The 16,779-nt window shown below is 40.2% G+C and overlaps 1 protein-coding gene across 25 annotated transcripts in view; it reads left to right on the top strand.

The window, feature by feature from the left end:
* slmapa (sarcolemma associated protein a) overlaps positions 1-16,779 on the top strand; it is a 293,580-nt gene that overhangs the window by 76,317 nt on the left and 200,484 nt on the right. For 24 of the 25 annotated variants that reach the window (XM_048548186.2, XM_048548190.2, XM_048548184.2 and 21 more), the window contains exon 4: positions 13,015-13,051. In XM_048548186.2, the coding sequence (XP_048404143.1) occupies positions 13,015-13,051 (37 nt within the window). Of the gene's footprint in view, positions 1-13,014; positions 13,052-14,405; positions 14,463-16,779 lie in introns of those variants that run through there. The other variant, XM_048548187.2, reaches the window with a different exon arrangement.

Here is a 16,779-nt window from a genome sequence, read left to right as displayed (position 1 = left end):
CATGAAAGCATAGGAGCTGCAGAATCTGCCCTTTGACCTTTATTCACTGTCCAAGGCTACAAACGCCCCAGGTGAAATGGTCACTTTCTTTCAATTTAGTATATTGTATTTCTATTCCTAGTTGAGTCTATTCTGAACTAGAGAGAGCAAACAGACTGTGTGTACCTGCTTTACAGGCCACTTTTTCACATAGTTTGTGTCTAAGACACTGAGCTTCCTGTTGCTTGTCGTTTTAATTCTCTCCTTGGTCACATGTTAATTTTGATTGTCAATGGCCTGTTACAGTATTCTAATAAAGCTCCACTTAAGTTCAAGGAACAGTACCTTTTTATCTTTGTGATTCAACTTTTATATATCCATTCACTATTTTGCCCTCTTGTGCATTCAGCAGAGCTGGATGGTATCTTACACGTGAGCATAACGCATCAGCTTTAAAACTATGTAATGAGCTAACTTGTCATTGATCATTGCCCATACTTATGCCAAAGTCTTTTTTGAGCTATTTTTCTCCCCATTAAGATTTTACATTGTCAAAACTCATTGCCCTGACTGCGACCCATGGTCTGTCTTAAAATGACCAAAACATGCCATCAAGGCTCATATTTACAGAATAGTAACGACTACATTTTTAGGTTACTCAGAAAATTCATGACTGAAAGATGCTAATTTCAAACATATCTGAAAGGGATTTGTTTTGCTTTTTAATTAAGACATGAAGAGTTGTATCAGAGATAATGGGAACTGCAGATGCTGGAGAATCCGAGATAACAAAGTGTGGAGCTTGATGAACCCTGCAGGCCAAGCAGCATCTTAGCACAAAAGCAGATGTTTTGGGCCTAGACCAATGATGAAGATCAGATGAGGGAGGATCTAAGCCTGAAACGTCAGCTTTTGTGTTGCGTTTTGTTGATAATTGCCTTATTTTGGTACATGTACCTTTTAATTGCTTGGAACTGATTATACATTCACCAGAAATTAACTTGTGATGTCCTATCACTGTGCAGTATACAACATTATTTTAATTCCACAGGAAACAGGACATGTTCTAGGCATTCAGTATGGAGACTGGAGTTTGAATTGTAGTAATTCAACTTAATGCTTTAGTTAGTAAATGCTGCTACGTAAAGGAAAACACGACTAAGTGAGTGTTGTATAGAAACCATGAAGCTGAAAATTAGGTTTATGAACCTTTTCTGAGCTGGAATTCCGTGCACATTATAGTTATACATTCTCTTTTTGCTCATTAGATACGAGGAGCAGTTAAGGACTGGGTCTCTGCTCAGTGGAGTTTAGAAAGATGCAGGGGGATCTCATTTAAACTTGAGAATACTCAGGCCTGAATAGATTGGGTGTGGAGCAAGTGTTTCCGCTTGAATAAGAGACGGGCACCCATGGGCACAGCCTCAGAATGAAGCAACAGCCCATTAGAACTGAGATTAGGAGAAATGCCTTCAGCCAGATGGAGGTTAATCTGTGGGACTCATTGCTGTACAGGGCTGTGGAAGTCAGTGAGTGTAAAGACAGAGCTCGATAGATTCTTCATTAGTAAGGAGATCAAGGGTTACAGGGAGAAGGCAGGAGAATGGGGTTGAGAAACATAACAGCCATGTTCAAATGGCAGAGCATAGTGGGCCAAACTGCTCCTATAGCTTATTTTTATGGAAGGTGAGGGTCGCTATACAGACCAATATTTAATGTCAGTCCCTAGGCTGATCAGAAGGCAGTTAAGATTCAAACACATCATTACAGGTCTGAGAGTCACATGTATACAGATAAGATGGATATGGCAGATTTTTTCCCTTAAAAGACATTATTGAAAGTACAAAACAATTCATGTGTCAAACAGCATATGTAGCAAATGATAGAGATAAGTGATCTCACTACTAACAAATGAAAGCTAAGATATGCAGTCCTGCCACAATAATTGTGAATAGTGGTAGACAATCAAACAACTCAGTGGAGGTGGAGGCTCCCAAATATCCCCATTCTAAATAATAGGAGAACCTAGTACATCAATGCAAAAGAGAAGGCTGAAGCATTTGTAATATTCTTCAGCCAGAGTGTCAAGTGAAAGAACCATTTTGGCCTTCTCCAATAGTCTCCAGCATCAGATACTAGTCATAAGCCAATTCACTTCACTCTACCAAGAGTGCTTATGGTCATTGGATACTTCAAATGCTATGTGCTGTGACAGCATTCAGACAATATTACAAAGACTTGTGCTCCAGAACTTGTTGCGCTCCTGGTCAAGCTGTTCCAGGGACATCTGCATTGCCCAAGTCTGTCCAGTATACACAAAGCAGGACAACTCCAGCCCAGCTAATTAACACCTCATTGGTCTCCTCTTGACTGTCAGTAAAATGATGTGAGATGTTATCAACAATGGTGTCAAGCAGCACCTGCTCAGCAATATCCTATTTTCTGATGCCCAGTTGGATTCCGTCAGGACTGTTCGGCTCCTGATGTCATGGTAGCTTTGGTTCAATCATAAAAGAGCTAAACTCCAAACGTGACGTGTGAGTGATTGCCCTTGACATCAAGGCTGCATTTGACTGAGTGTGGCATCAAAGAGCCCTCACAAAATTGGAGTTGATGTGAATCAGTGGGGATAATCTCTGCTAATTGGAGTCATACCTGGCAAAAAAGAAGGTAGTTCTGGTTGTTGGAAGTCGATCATCTCAGCTCCAAGACATCTGTGCAGAAGTTCTGTCAAGGTAGTGTCCTAGGCCTAGCCATCTTCAGCTGCTTTATCAATGACCTTCCCTTCGTAATAAAGTCAGATGTGGGGATATGTGCTGATGATTACACAATGTTCAGTGCTTTTTGCAACTCCCTCAGATATGAACAGTCCATGTCCAAATTCAGCAAGACCTGAACAATATCCAGGTTTGGCTAAAGATTAACTGACATTTGTGTGGTGAGAAAAGTACTTGCCAATGACCATCTCTACTAAGAGGGGAACCGAAAAATAAGGGTAGCAGGTATGAGCAAACACTAATGCCTGTACGATTCCCTTCCCATTGAGGCTTGGAAATGCATTGCTGTTCCTTCACTATTGCTGAGTCAAAATCTTGGAAGCCCTTCCATAATAATGAAGAAGGTGGCTCACCAGCTCCTCAAGGGCACCTAGGGACAAGCAATAAACACTTGCCCAGCCAACAATGTTCACATTTCATGGAGGAATCTTAAAAAACTGGGTTTTTATGATGGCAGTGGTTGCATGTCACTGTTTGACTAACATTTTGTTTGAGTTTTTTTTTATTAAGTTCAAAATTAGTCATGTGCCATGATAGGACATGAGCCAGTGTTCTCAGAACAGCCTGTCCCTGAGGACATGATTAAGCACCTGTGTACAGTGGTGAAAACAATCTTTGTTTCTTTATGAATAAAGTAACTATTTAATATGAAATTTAAACCTATTTAAGTAACTTTATTTTAGTGAGCATTGCATTTTTTTTCTAAAAAGAAAGTGGTCATCGACCTTGACAGTGCCCATCGTCATTGGCATCATCTCCTTTTTATGCTGTGCACTCACAAAACGGGAATGATGTTCTGTGGTTAACCAAGAAATGTTCTTTCTTTACATGTTCCTCTTGGAGAGAGCCTGCAACAAATATCTATTAAAATGTTTTGGCAGTATGATTGTAATGACATATTGAATTTCAGTTGTTGTCTGCAGTACATCTTACACTGGCACAGATAGACATTTTTACTGAATTAGAAACAGGAAGTGCTGGGAAAAAAAATCTCAGCTGGTTTGCCAGCATCTGCAGTTATAGAACAGAGAGACCTAAGATACCTAATTCTATGAAATTTAAGTAACATATACAGGCCGGGTAAGAAGGTGTTGTAACATGCTCTGCTTTACAGCTCAGACCTTTTGAGTGTAGGAGCTTGGGGTGTCATGTTGAGAGGTTGTGCAGGATGTTGGTGAGGCACTTTCTGGAGTACTGTGTGCAGTCCTGGTCTTTATAGGAAGGATATTATTAAACTGGAGAGAGTTCAGAAAAATTTTACCGTCTGTTGCCGCGAATGGAGCGTTCGAGTTACAAAAATAGGCAGGATAGGCTGTAACCACTTTCACTGGATCACAGGAGGTTGAGGGGTAACCTTCTTGAGTTATAAAATCATGTGGGGCATAGTTAGCGTGAATAGCAAAGGCCTTTTTCCTCAGGTAGGTGTGTTCAAAACAAGGGGGCATATTTTTAGGATGTGAGGAGAAAGATTTCGAAAGGACATGGGGCAATGTTTTCACACAGTGGTTAGTGTGTGGAGTGAACTGCCAGAGGAAGTGGTGGATGCAGGTACAGTTAAAAGACATTTGAATAAGTACATGAATAGGAAGAGTCTGGATGGATATGAGCCAAATGCAGGCAAGTGGGATTATCTAGTTTGGGAGCATGTTCGGCATGCATAAGTCGGACCAAAGGGTCTGTTTCCATGCTGTATGACTGTATAAACAGAATAAATGTTTCAATCCAAAATGATGACTCTTCAAGGCTGAAGTGAGTAAAAACATGAGTTTTATATGAGAAATCGGGGAAAGTCAGCATGTGGACCGGATTATAAAATGTGCCTCAGAGCAATGGACAAAGTGAGGACAAATCATGATAAAGAAGTGAAATGGTAGGAGTTAATAGCACAAAATAGTTTAGCTCTACAGAGAACAAACCCACGCAAGCAAGGCACTGGGGTGGTAATGGGAATGAAGGACAGAGTTATGAATTTGTTGAACTTCATGATTCCTTGAGTGCTGTAAAGTGCCTGAGCGAGAAATGAAGTGTTGTCCCTCCACCTTGCAAGGGGCTAGCTGGGACACTGCAATAGACCTATCACAGAAATGTCAGCGTGAGTGTGTTGATTTAGCATTTTTATTGAAGTGTGTTTTTTCTTTGTCAATTGCAGTTTAGTATCTGCCGTGCTCTTCACGTTCATTTGCGTGCACTTTTAGAGTTCAAGATGGAAAATTATTCAATGATAATGATGGCCTCACTAATATTTTTAATTATCAGACTGCTGCTTTATAACGTCAGACAACGAGTGCTGACATTTTTGTCTCTAATTTGAAGTGCTTGTTTTTGGACTGATTTGGGGAACTTTCAACTATGCCTGTTTTTACCTTCGAAGCTGATTTTTGTCTTACTGTAATTAATTGCTCTTGCACCAAGAGGGAGCCATTTCCTGCTGAACAAGTACTGCTTATGAAGGAAATAGACCAATAATTTTATAGTCTTTCTGGGATTTGGGTGCATTTATTGACTTGTTTTGAAAGTTTGGCTCCAAAATTTGTGCAGATCTTCTACATGATCAGCAGTACATCTCTGCCGTTGTATTCTAGCCCTCTAGAAATGAATGCCTTCCCAACTGCCAGCTGAACCTGCATATTAACCTTAAAATAATGCTGAACGAGGACTCCCAAGTCCCAGATTTCCAAAATCTTTCACTACTTATAAAATAGTCTATGCCTATATTCTTCCTGCCAAAGTGCATAACATCATGCTTTCAATCTGCCACTTCTTTGCCCATTCTCCTAACCTGCCAAGTCCTTCTGCAGCCTCTCCATTTTCGCAACACTACCTGTCCCTCCACCTGTCTTTGTTTCATCTGCAAACTTGGCAACAATGCCTTCAGTTCCTTCTTCCAAAGATCAGATGGGCCAATAGGTCGAGGCATAGCAGATGGACTTTAATTTAGATAAATGTGTGGTGCTGCATTTCAAAAAGGCAACTTGGGGCAGGACTCATACAGGACCAATAGCTTAATGGTTACGTCCTGGGGAGTGTTGCTGAACAAAGACACCTTCGAGTACAGGTTCATAATTCCTTGAAAGTGCAGTCCCAGGTAGACAACAAAGTAAAGAAGGTGTTTGGTATGTTTGCCTTTATTGGTCAGTGCATTGATTGTAGGAGCTACTGTAAACATCATAATTTAAAAAGGGAGGCGGCTACAGATCAACCTCCTGTGTGGCACTTTGTCAGGAGACTTCCAGATAGATCACATCCACAGGTTCTCCTCTGTCTACTTTATTCATTGCCTCCTCAAAGAATTCTAACAGATTTGCCAGCATAGCCGTCCCTTCTCAAAGACAAATGGACGTTGCCCTATTTTATCAAGCACATCAAATACTCCACAATCTCCTCTTAGCAACAGACTCGCAAATCTTACCAACAATCGAGATCACAGTAACCAGCCTATAATTTCCTATTGTCTGCCTCCCTCCCTTCTTGAACAGAGGTGTTTATAGTACCTACTTGCGTACTCAAAAGTGAGGCAGCTTGTTAGTAGTGATTAATCCAGTGTGGATTTTTTGCTGTATGCACAGTGATACCTCAATCTCTCACAAACAGCTCTGTCTATATGGCAATTTCACTGCATGATGCTTCAAATAAATGACCATGCCTCAAAGTATATAGGGTTAGTTTAGGAGGATTGTTGTCAGTGGCTGCCAGTGCAGCCAGTCATGGACAGAGTCCATCCCTAGTTCAGGCGTAGGGCTTCAGTCAGTTTTCTGTGGCACTCACAGCCAAGATCTCGACCTGACTACAGACCAAGGATTGGTCTATTGCAAACAGCTAAGGGAATCTTGTAGCATCAATTGGGGAACAGCAAACAGAATGCACAGGGGTCTACAGTAACTACCTGGAGCTGTCCATTGAATTTATTCAGGTTGCTGCAGAACAGTTAATCCTTGTTAGATCCTTACACTGGGAGTAGGGAATGGAAGTTGGATGGAAAGGGTTGCTCTGTTGCTATTGAGGATGGGGCTCTGTGCTCAAGGAGGCTGTTTAGTTTGAAGAGGGAACAAGGAATGTGACAGGGCAAAACCAAAAGTATGGGACAGTAGAGAATGGGAGGATATGGAAGGCTACAGGAAGGGGTGTGACTTGCAGCAGACACCACCAATGACTTCATCGGGGAGTGGCATTCAAAACAGTGCCAAGGCTCAGGAAACATGGATAAAAATCGGAGATGGAGTTCATTATGGTGAGTGTCCATGTGGTTGGTCTAGTTTGCGGTAGAGTAAGGTAAATCGGGCATGAGTATGCAGCTGACAATAGCCCAATACTGTGGATGACAACTGCAAGCAAAAGTCACTGCTGTCATTTTCCAATTGTTAAAAACAGCTTTCAACTGGAAAATGGATAAAGTAATGCCCATGGTTGGTGGAGTTGGTTAACCTAGGTTAGTTGAGTTAACCCAGTTGAGTTTATGTTGGAAAATTGGTGCCATCAATTTGGGATTGCTCTGTGGTTCGCACTGCTGCCTCACAATGCCAAGGACCTGGGTTCAGTTCTGCTCTCAGGGGACTGTCTATTGGAGTTTGCATATTCTCCCTGTGTCTGCTTAGGTTTCCTCTAGGTGCTCCAGCTTCCTCCCACAGTCTAAAGATATGCAGGTGAGGGGGATTGACCATGCTAAATTACCGACAGTGCCCAGGGATGAGTCCATTAGGTGGATTACCCATGGGGGATGCAGGGTTATAGAGATGGCGTTGGGGTGGGTCTGGTTGGCATGCTGTTGGGAGGGTTGATGTGGAACTAGTGGGCTGAATGGCCTGCTTCCACACCTTAGGGATTCCATGATTCTCGAATAAGTTGTCAAATGGAATATGATGTGGGAAAAGTGAACTACATGCAGTTAATTTTGGAAGGGAAAACAAAATAAACAGTGTTACTTAAATGGAGAAAAACTGCAAGAAGCTGCAACAGAAAATGGGATACTTGTGCACAAAAGCACACGTAGGTACAGCAGGTAATCCGGAACGCTAATGGAATATCAGCCCCTATTTCAAGAGGGTAGCAGTGTAAAAGTAGGGAACTCTGACTGTAACTATACAAGGTGCTGGTGAGACCACATCTGGAATAGTGTTTTGATCCCTTTTTTAAGGAAAGGTATCATTTCATTGGAAGCAGCTCAGAGATCACTAGGCTGATTCTGAGTATTGATGGTGTTGTTTTAGATGTAAAGTTTGAACAGGTTAGGACTCACTAGGTTAGACTCACTAGGATTTAGAAGAATGAGAGATGATCTTACTGAAATGTATAGCGTTCTTAAGGAGCTTAATGGGGTAAATGCTGAGAGAATGTTTCTCCTCATTAGCGAGAGCCTCGGACTATAGGGCATGGCCTCAGAATAAAGGGAAACTAATTTAAGACTAACATGAGGTGGAATTTCTTCTCAAAGGGTTGTGTATTGGAATTTCTTGCCACTTGGAGAGCTAAGGGGGCAGACTGCTTGCATATATTTAAGGCTGTGATAGATATATTTTCGATTTATTAGGGAATCAAGGATTCCAGAGAAAGGGCAAGAAAGTGAACGTGACCAATGTTAGATCAGCCGTGGTCCTGTTGAATGGCAGAGCAGGTTAAAGCTGAACAGCCAACTCCTGTTCCTATTTCTTATGGTCTTAGGGTTATGGTTTTATGGTCTTAATATGGTCTCATGGAGTCTTATGTAATTTTGATAGACTAATGCATGAGCTTTACTTATGCTTGACAGGTAGCCATTGAAGGGGCAGTTCCATGAATGAAACTTTGCACATTGCAGCTTCATATCATTTACAATCTTATCATTATGCATAATACATGCAGAGTACAATTGTTTGGGATGCCAATGCCGATCACAAGCAATGATCCTTCTAAATTGCAGACAGAAATCTCAGAAACAGAAATTATCAAACAGACTTTAATCGAGACAGATATTAACCACAACCAACACAGTTCTTACTTGACTTTCAGGGTGCTTTGGGGCACAGAACTGAATCCCTCACTTGTATGTATTAAATTATATGCAATGATAATTTTTGTAGTTGATGTGGGCTAGATGGGAAGGATTAAGCACTCCTGCTCTCCTGCTCTGTGTTTGTCACCCAGCTGGTGGTATTCTTCTTTGAAGCCATTTCCTTTGGATGAACAAGGAACACTGTCATCACAAGTTCTGTATGTTGCAGGACACTGAATAAATTTAGCTAGCTGCTGGATCAAGATCTGCAACCTTAAGTAGTTGGGGGCCATTCTGTCTGGTGGCTCCAAAGTTGACAGCTGTGTTGAATTGCCTCCTTCCAGAAAATGGTGGACTGTGTGGGAACCTCTGTCATCTACCCACAGATGTCTCAAGGCAGTGACCAATACCTTATGCACAAGATCACACTGGTTCATTGTGTTTTCCCATATTGAGACCAGTGACGCAGCCCAGGCAGCACCATTGTATTTGGCAGCAGAACTGACTTCCACCAGGTACAGAGTGCATTGACTGCGCACACATTGCTCTGAGAGGGCCATATCACAACACAAGAGTTCATTTGGAATATGCTCAAGTCCAGGCTGCGTTTCATGGTTCAGATGCTTCACAAGGCTTGTTCCTTCGTCGGCCCACCTCAACTGTCAGATGACATCTTTGCAGAACCCACCAATTAATGTGCACCACAAATTCAAAGCCACCCATGTTTCAAACAGGGACATGATGGAGTGAATGACAGGGCTCTGAAGATGCAGTTCTGTTGCTTGAACCAGTTTGGTGAGACCTTACAGTGTACTCCAGATAAAGTATGCCACATCACCCTCGCATGCTTTGCTCTGTACAGTTCCAGCAGACGAAGAAGGGCTGTGTTGGATGCTGAGGAACTGAGAACAGGAGCTACCTTTGGTGGAAGACAAGGACACTCGGGTAGAAGAAGCTCAGCTTGTGCATGAAGAACTCAACTGTATCATGTGCTACAAGCTAGACAGGACTTGCTTGACACTAGCTTCAGTAGACAAAAACTGAATGCACTAAATGATTATTGACTGTAAAATAGTTATTGGTCAACAGACCAGTGATTTGATTGTATTTGAAGGGTAAACTGCAGTCACAGGGTCATATGGCATAGCAACAGGCCCTTCAGCCCACCAGGTCTATGCCAACCATCAAACAATTGCAGTAATCCCACTTGCATCCATTTAGCCTATAGCTTAATATGCTCGAGCATTTTAAGTACTTCTCTGGATACTTATTAAATATGGCAAGAATGTCTGCCTCCACCATACTGTCAGGCAGCATGTTCCATATTTCTACTGCTTGCTGGGTGAAAAGGATTTTTCTCCGTTCTCCTAAATTTAAATTTACGTGGTCTTATACACATCTGCGCTCGGAAACGGATTCTCACCTTTAATCCTAATTACCTTTGAACTCAATAGCATTGCTAGACCACTACGGGAGTTGGTTAAGAATCAACTACATTATTATGGATCCTCTTCATTTAATTTATTCATGGGATGTGAGCCTCACTAGCTCAACTAGCAATTATTGCTGATCATGAGTTGGCCAGAGGGCAGTTAAGAGTCAATCTCACTGGAGTCTCTTCCATACCAGACCAAGTATTGACAGCAGATATCCTTCCCGAAAAGCATTTATGAAGCAGATGAGTTTTTCCAATAATCACCAACAATTTCATGGTCATCATTAGACTCTGCCATTTCAGGATATAAACTTAGTCCCCAGAATATTACCTGGGTATCTCAATTAATAGTCTAGCAATAATGCCACTCGGCCATCACCTGCGTTGGAGTTGCAGGTAGGCTAGACCTGATGGGCATGTCAGATTTCCTTCTCTACAGAACGAGATGCGTTTTTTACTCTTAGAACTACACAACATGTTACATTTTATTACTATGCTAAGTGGAATAAAGTGAACAAGACTATCAACGCCAGTCTGGATAAACATGAGGTGCTGTGGGTCATCAACTGCAGGAGAATTGTACTCCAACACAATCCGTAACCTCAGCCTGGCGTATTCCCCCATTCTAGTATTATCAGTAAGCCAGAAGGCACACCCTGTTTCAATGAATAGCGCAGGAGGGTATGTCATGAGCAGCACCAGGCGTTCCTAAAAATGAGGTGGCAACCTGGCGAAGCTGTGAGAAACAAGACAGTTGCGTGGCAAACAATAGTAGCAAGTGGTGGTTATAGCTAAGTGGCTCTATAACCAACAACAGATTTAAGCTTTGCTACATCCAGTCATGAATGATTGGTGGCAGTTAAATAACTCACTGGATAAAGATACTCATCAAACATGCACATCCTTCATAAGAGGGCAGCTCAACACATCAGTGCAAAAGTTAAGGCTGAAGTATTCACAATAATCTTCAGCCAGAAGTGCCAAATGGATGATCCATCTCTGCATCCTGCAGAGTTCCATAACAGGTGTAAGCCTTCTGCCAATTGACTTGTGGTATCACAAACAGCTGGAAGCACTAAATAATGCTGTTCCAGTCCAGCCAGAATACCAGCAACTGCCCAACAATATAGAAAATTGCCCTGGCATTCCTGTACACAAAAAGCAGGACAAATCCAACCCAGCCAATTAACACCACATGTGTCAGTAAAATGATGGAAGGTGTCATCAGCAGTGCTATCACGCAGCAGATGTTTAACACTCGCCTGGTATCTGGCACTCAGTTTAGGTTTTGTCAGGATCACTCAACTCCAGATCTCGTTCATGCCTTAGTTCGAACTTCAATATAAGAGCTGTATTCTATAGGTGAGGTGAGAGTGACCACTGTTCATAGCAAGGCCATGTTTGACTGAGTGATGTAGCAAGGAGCCTTAGCAAAACTGGAGTCAATAGGAACCAAGCATAGAGGTATTGGTTGGAGTTATATCTGGTGCAAATGAAAATGGTTGTAGTTGCTGGAGTTAACCTCAACTCCAGGGCATCACACTGCAGGAGCTGCTCAAAGTAGTATCCTCAGCCCAATCATCTTTGGCTGCTTCATCAGTGACCTTCACTCCATCATAAGATCAGAAGTGGGAAAGTATGCAATCAGCAAAATGCTCAACAATTTGTGACTCCTTAGACAATGAAGCTGGCCAAATGTAACAAGACCTACACAGTAACCAGGCTTGGGCTGACAAATGAGAAATAACATTATTCCACACAAGTGCCAGGTAATGACTGTCTCCCACAAGAGAGAAGCTAACCATCAACAATTGAAATTCAATTGCATAACAATCAAAATAACGACATTGGAGAGTAAAACAAAAATTTTAATGACTGTATTAAGGTAATGTCCATTAAAGGCAGATGTAGATGAAACTTTAATGGACACCGAGCAAGGTTGATTTTGTGAAATGAATACTTGAAGAAAAAATTGCTGTTTGGAGAAATTTAGTTCACGTAATATAAGTTTTCAAGAAAATGCCATGAATAAATTGAAAAAGCTTCAAACCTCCAAGATCTGATGGTTTCTATTCAATTTATTATCAGAAATAGATGTTTAAGCTGCAAATGCATTAATTATTTTTCATACTTACTAAGATTTAGAAATCATGCCTCTGGAGTGGAAATTTTGAATTTTATTTTCACAATTTGCACAGGAAAAAAAAATGAACAATTTGAGCATGAGCAGAAATGTTCTGTTAATTTGCTAGTCTTTCTTTTGTTATTCTCTCTACCACTCTGTCCTGTCATTGCGTGCTGCACTTTCTTCCCAGTTCCTCTTTGTGATAGGTAGTCTAGAGTAAAGCCATTGCTAGGTTGAATTCAAATATTGATTACTCATAGGATCAACTGTAATCAACTTGGATGAGTGTATTGTGTAATTATCAAAATATAACTTTGTTTTGAAGTATTTCTGGATATAGTCATGTATTAAATGTAACTGCAATAAGTATAGTTTTTCAGTGTTTGAAATCCATATTTTAAAATATAATTTATTAAATGCGTTCCATTCTGTTTCTCTGATTGAAAGGCAGAGAATGGAGAACAAAGGTCATTGATGCATTTGTTGAAGATTTGCATTTTCTGCAGGGCAGGTTTACCAGAGGCAAGTCTTTAATGTGCTAAGCATTCACACACATTGCCAGCAGTATTATATATTCACCAAAATTGCCCACTGATGAGTTGTTTTTACTTAAACTCTCTTGTTTTCAGGTACATTCATTTCAAAACCCCACAAGCACAGAGCAGTTTTTTTTATAAATCTGACCTTGATAATTTCACAGGATTTGTCTTATATGATACTTCTTGTCTTTTAGTGTCATCCAGGCTCCTCTACCACTTCCTGTTGAAAAGGTAAGTAGCCGTTTAAATTTGGTTTCTTCCCATAGCTGATGTATTGAAATATATGTCTGGTTAGTGTGTGGTTTTAAATATTAACAGCCTAGAGTATTAAATTGTATGTAGTGATATGTCATTCAGTTTGATTTGATTTAAACCTTTGTTTCCATAAATGAATACCACACCATTTTAAGTAAAGTCTTCCAGTTGAAGAGTAGTAAGTTATTGGCCAAGCAATTCAGTATATAGAACTCTTCCTATTGCTTTCAAGTTGCCACTTGCAATTTAGTTATAACTAGAATGTAGAAACCCTTTTGCGAAGACTCCCCTTAAAATTAAAATGGCAGAAATGCTTTCCTTCAGAGATTGCTGCCACGTTCTTGTGTGGATATCAAAGGCACTTTCGAAAGAGCACTGAACAAACTTTTAGTCCCAATCATCAGGTGATCAAAGTCATCATATAAAAATTAATATTAATAATTGAAGTCTTGACACAAGAAGCACTTCATTGTGCTGAATGTAAATGTAAATCTGTTGAAGGAATTGGATTCCCTTCAGACATACATTCCATGTTTTTTAACAAGGATCTGTATTTATATCAATTGAATATTTCACCATTCTGCAGTTTACATGTTGATGATTATAAGTGTCACTAGATGGCTGTTGGCAGAGTTAGCTGGGATCAAAGTTGATTGCTGTTTGCTGTGATAATGGGAACTGCAGATGCTGGAGAATCCAAGATAACCAAGTGTGGAGCTGGATGAACACAGCAGGCCAAGCATCATCTCAGGAGCACAAAAGCTGACGTTTTGGGCCTAGACCCCTCAAATGTCAGCTTTTGTGCTCCTGAGATGCTGCTTGGATTGCTGTTTGCTGTTTTGTTTTGGAAACAAGTAGTACTAATGACGATACATGGGATCAAAGTTGTTAATTGTTGTAAGGTTTTTTTAAAAAGTGGTACTAAATAAGGTACCTGTGAACATAGAGCTGATCAGTTGTTTGGATGTTTAGATGAATAATTTATGGTGAGTTAGAGAAAGTGTAGAACCATTCTATTGTTAATAAGTGAATAATAATTGCAAATGTCTGGTTATCAAAGTCATTTTTGACCTTGGTAATGAAATTAGGACATGACATTATCAGATACTAAAATGGGCTAATTGGGACCTACATTCTTAGATCAGCACTTCTGTGTATGGAAAATTAAAAGTGTATGGGTTTTTTTTCTTTACAATAGTCTGGAGGATTTTGCCCTTTTGTAAGATTATTAAACTTATTTAATCTTGTGAAAAAATTGTCACATGGAGGTACATGCCTAAGCATAGAGACAGTTTTTTCTTGATTCCCTTCCAAACAATGGAACTGCTCACCCAACAGCTCCAAAGCTTTGTGTGTAAGAGGAAGTCTTGAGAAAGTGTCACAATTGGTAAGTACTTCCATGTGAAACTAATTTATTTTGCATAATGAATATTTCTTTAACTTATTTGTGTAGTGTTTCTTTTAAAAAAAACAGTGACCTACTTTGTGGTTTGCCTTTAATTGTATGATTTGATCATAGCAAGGCTGTAAAGGAGCATGTTTAGTGGAAAGAAATGTTCTATCTTTTAGAAAACTATGGAAACAAATCAAGCCAAACAGAAGATACTTCATCACAAACAACTGGAGCATTTTTAGTTTATTGCCTCCTAATAATCTGTTATTCAGGCTTTTATTTTGGAGATTACGTCCAGCTAATTTGCTTGATGTTGACAGTAGTACTGTGCTTGTAATATTAGATTTATCTAATACCTGGCTAGGTCTTCTGCAAATTTAGCAATTGGTGTTTTCTATCGAGTGAGTTTTGCTCAGAATCATCAGTGGTGCTTTAAACTTTTTAAGGAAAGATACATTGGCTTTCAAGCAGTCATGATTTCCAATTGTTCTTTGTATCGATTTAATTGCATTTGAAGTATAATCATAATTATTTTGAAGGAAAATTTGGTAACTAATCGATGTACATCAGTGCCTTTTAAACACAGTAACTTTGATCTGTTTTAATGGTATCAGGTAAGGAAAGAATGTATCCAGCATACTGTAAAAAGTCTCTTGATCTTTTGAATAGTGCTGTTGAATCTTGTATTTTCAACTGTGTAGGTGGATCCCTGTAAAAGATGAGACATTGAATATGTTGTATGATTATGTGGAAATACTCTGAGCTCATGACCAAACAGTGGTCAACGTGAACTGTTAACTGTTTCTTCTTTCCATCAACATTGCCAGACTCTGCAATTTTCCAGCATTTTCTGTTTTTTGGTTTCCAATATCTGCATTTTGCTCTTACATAATTTACCTAACTGGACATAGATTTATCTCTATAACATTTAATTCTCAGCAAAGATGGTTCAATTGCTGTGGATATGTTATAGTGCAGATATTTTGTTGCACACCTGTCAAGAATATTTGGAGACCGCCTGTTTGAATGACCTTTTTTGGCAATTTTGCTGAGCTTGAAACTTTAGGTTATAGCTGTGATACAAGTGTCATTGAAGTCTTTTTTTTCCCTATCCTGTTAGGATGTTCCATGTTGTTACATGCCCTGCATGGCCCAATACATTATCAAAAGATGTTATTGTCCCAAAAGATGAACAGATTTCATGATTAAACCTCATCTAAATCAAATATTGCATCACAGACAACTAATACATGGAACAAAATGCTTTCACATGAACTAACTGACACAATCTAGAGATAGGAGGAACTGCAGGTGCTGGAGAATTTGAGGTAACAAAATGTAGAGCTGGATGAACAAAGCAGGCCCAGCAACAAAGCTGAATTTTGTTTATTTCTGAATAAGGGTCTTGACCTGAAACGTCAGCTTTCCTGCTGTTCTGATGCTGCTGGATCTACTGTGTTCATCCAGCTCCACACCTTGTTATCTCAAACACAATCTAGACATGGCTTATAACTGTTCTTTGCTGTTGGCGCACTTCTGACAAATGTTTAGCATTATAAAGATTATAAGTCTTAATAATGATAACAGTGGCATGATTATTGATTTGTTATACAAACCTTTACTGGTTTACAAATATCTTTAGGCAAAAGAAAACTACGGTCTTTACCTCATTGGGTCTACATGTGACTCCGGATCCTCACAATAATGCAGTTAACTCTTACTTGCCCTCTCAACTGACCTAGCAAGGTACTCAGTTCAAAGGCTGTTTGGCATGGACAATAAATCCTTACCTTGCCAGCAACATTCATGTCCCATGACAGAATATAAAATAATAGTCAGCAGATGCACCTGACTGTCCAGTAGGCTAACTCTCCCCTGCCACATGAGTTCAAAACTTCCAACATCCTTCAAAAGCCATTCCATTCAGCCTGAGTGTTCCTGACTTGAACTTCACCATCATGCACACCTCAGTAACATCCCTAGTTTGGGCTTCCGCTTTGTGACCATCTATCACCACCTTGGTCTTCCTCTTATCTGGTATGGTCCATTTCCACCTGTCTTGTGTGGCATTTCCCTTAAGCTGGCTATCTTACTGAGTAATCAAACCTAGGTACTTCAATTCAGTCAGCTGACGCACTTCTGTTCTGGTGACACACTGTTGCTCCCACTTTGGAATTCAAAGAGGCGTGCAAGTCCATGAATGTCCTGCAGCATATCTTCAGCCGTGTGCATTTGAGATCATTTTGTCATCAGCTTACACCTGCCTCAAGATTTACACACTTTTGGCGATGAGTGTCATGTCATGTCATCT

Source organism: Stegostoma tigrinum, chromosome 11 (assembly GCF_030684315.1).
Source record: "Stegostoma tigrinum isolate sSteTig4 chromosome 11, sSteTig4.hap1, whole genome shotgun sequence".
Classification (NCBI taxonomy): Eukaryota; Metazoa; Chordata; class Chondrichthyes; order Orectolobiformes; family Stegostomatidae; genus Stegostoma; species Stegostoma tigrinum.
The sequence above is the reverse complement of the archived record's forward strand: the minus strand, read 5'-3'. Positions and strand labels throughout refer to the sequence as shown.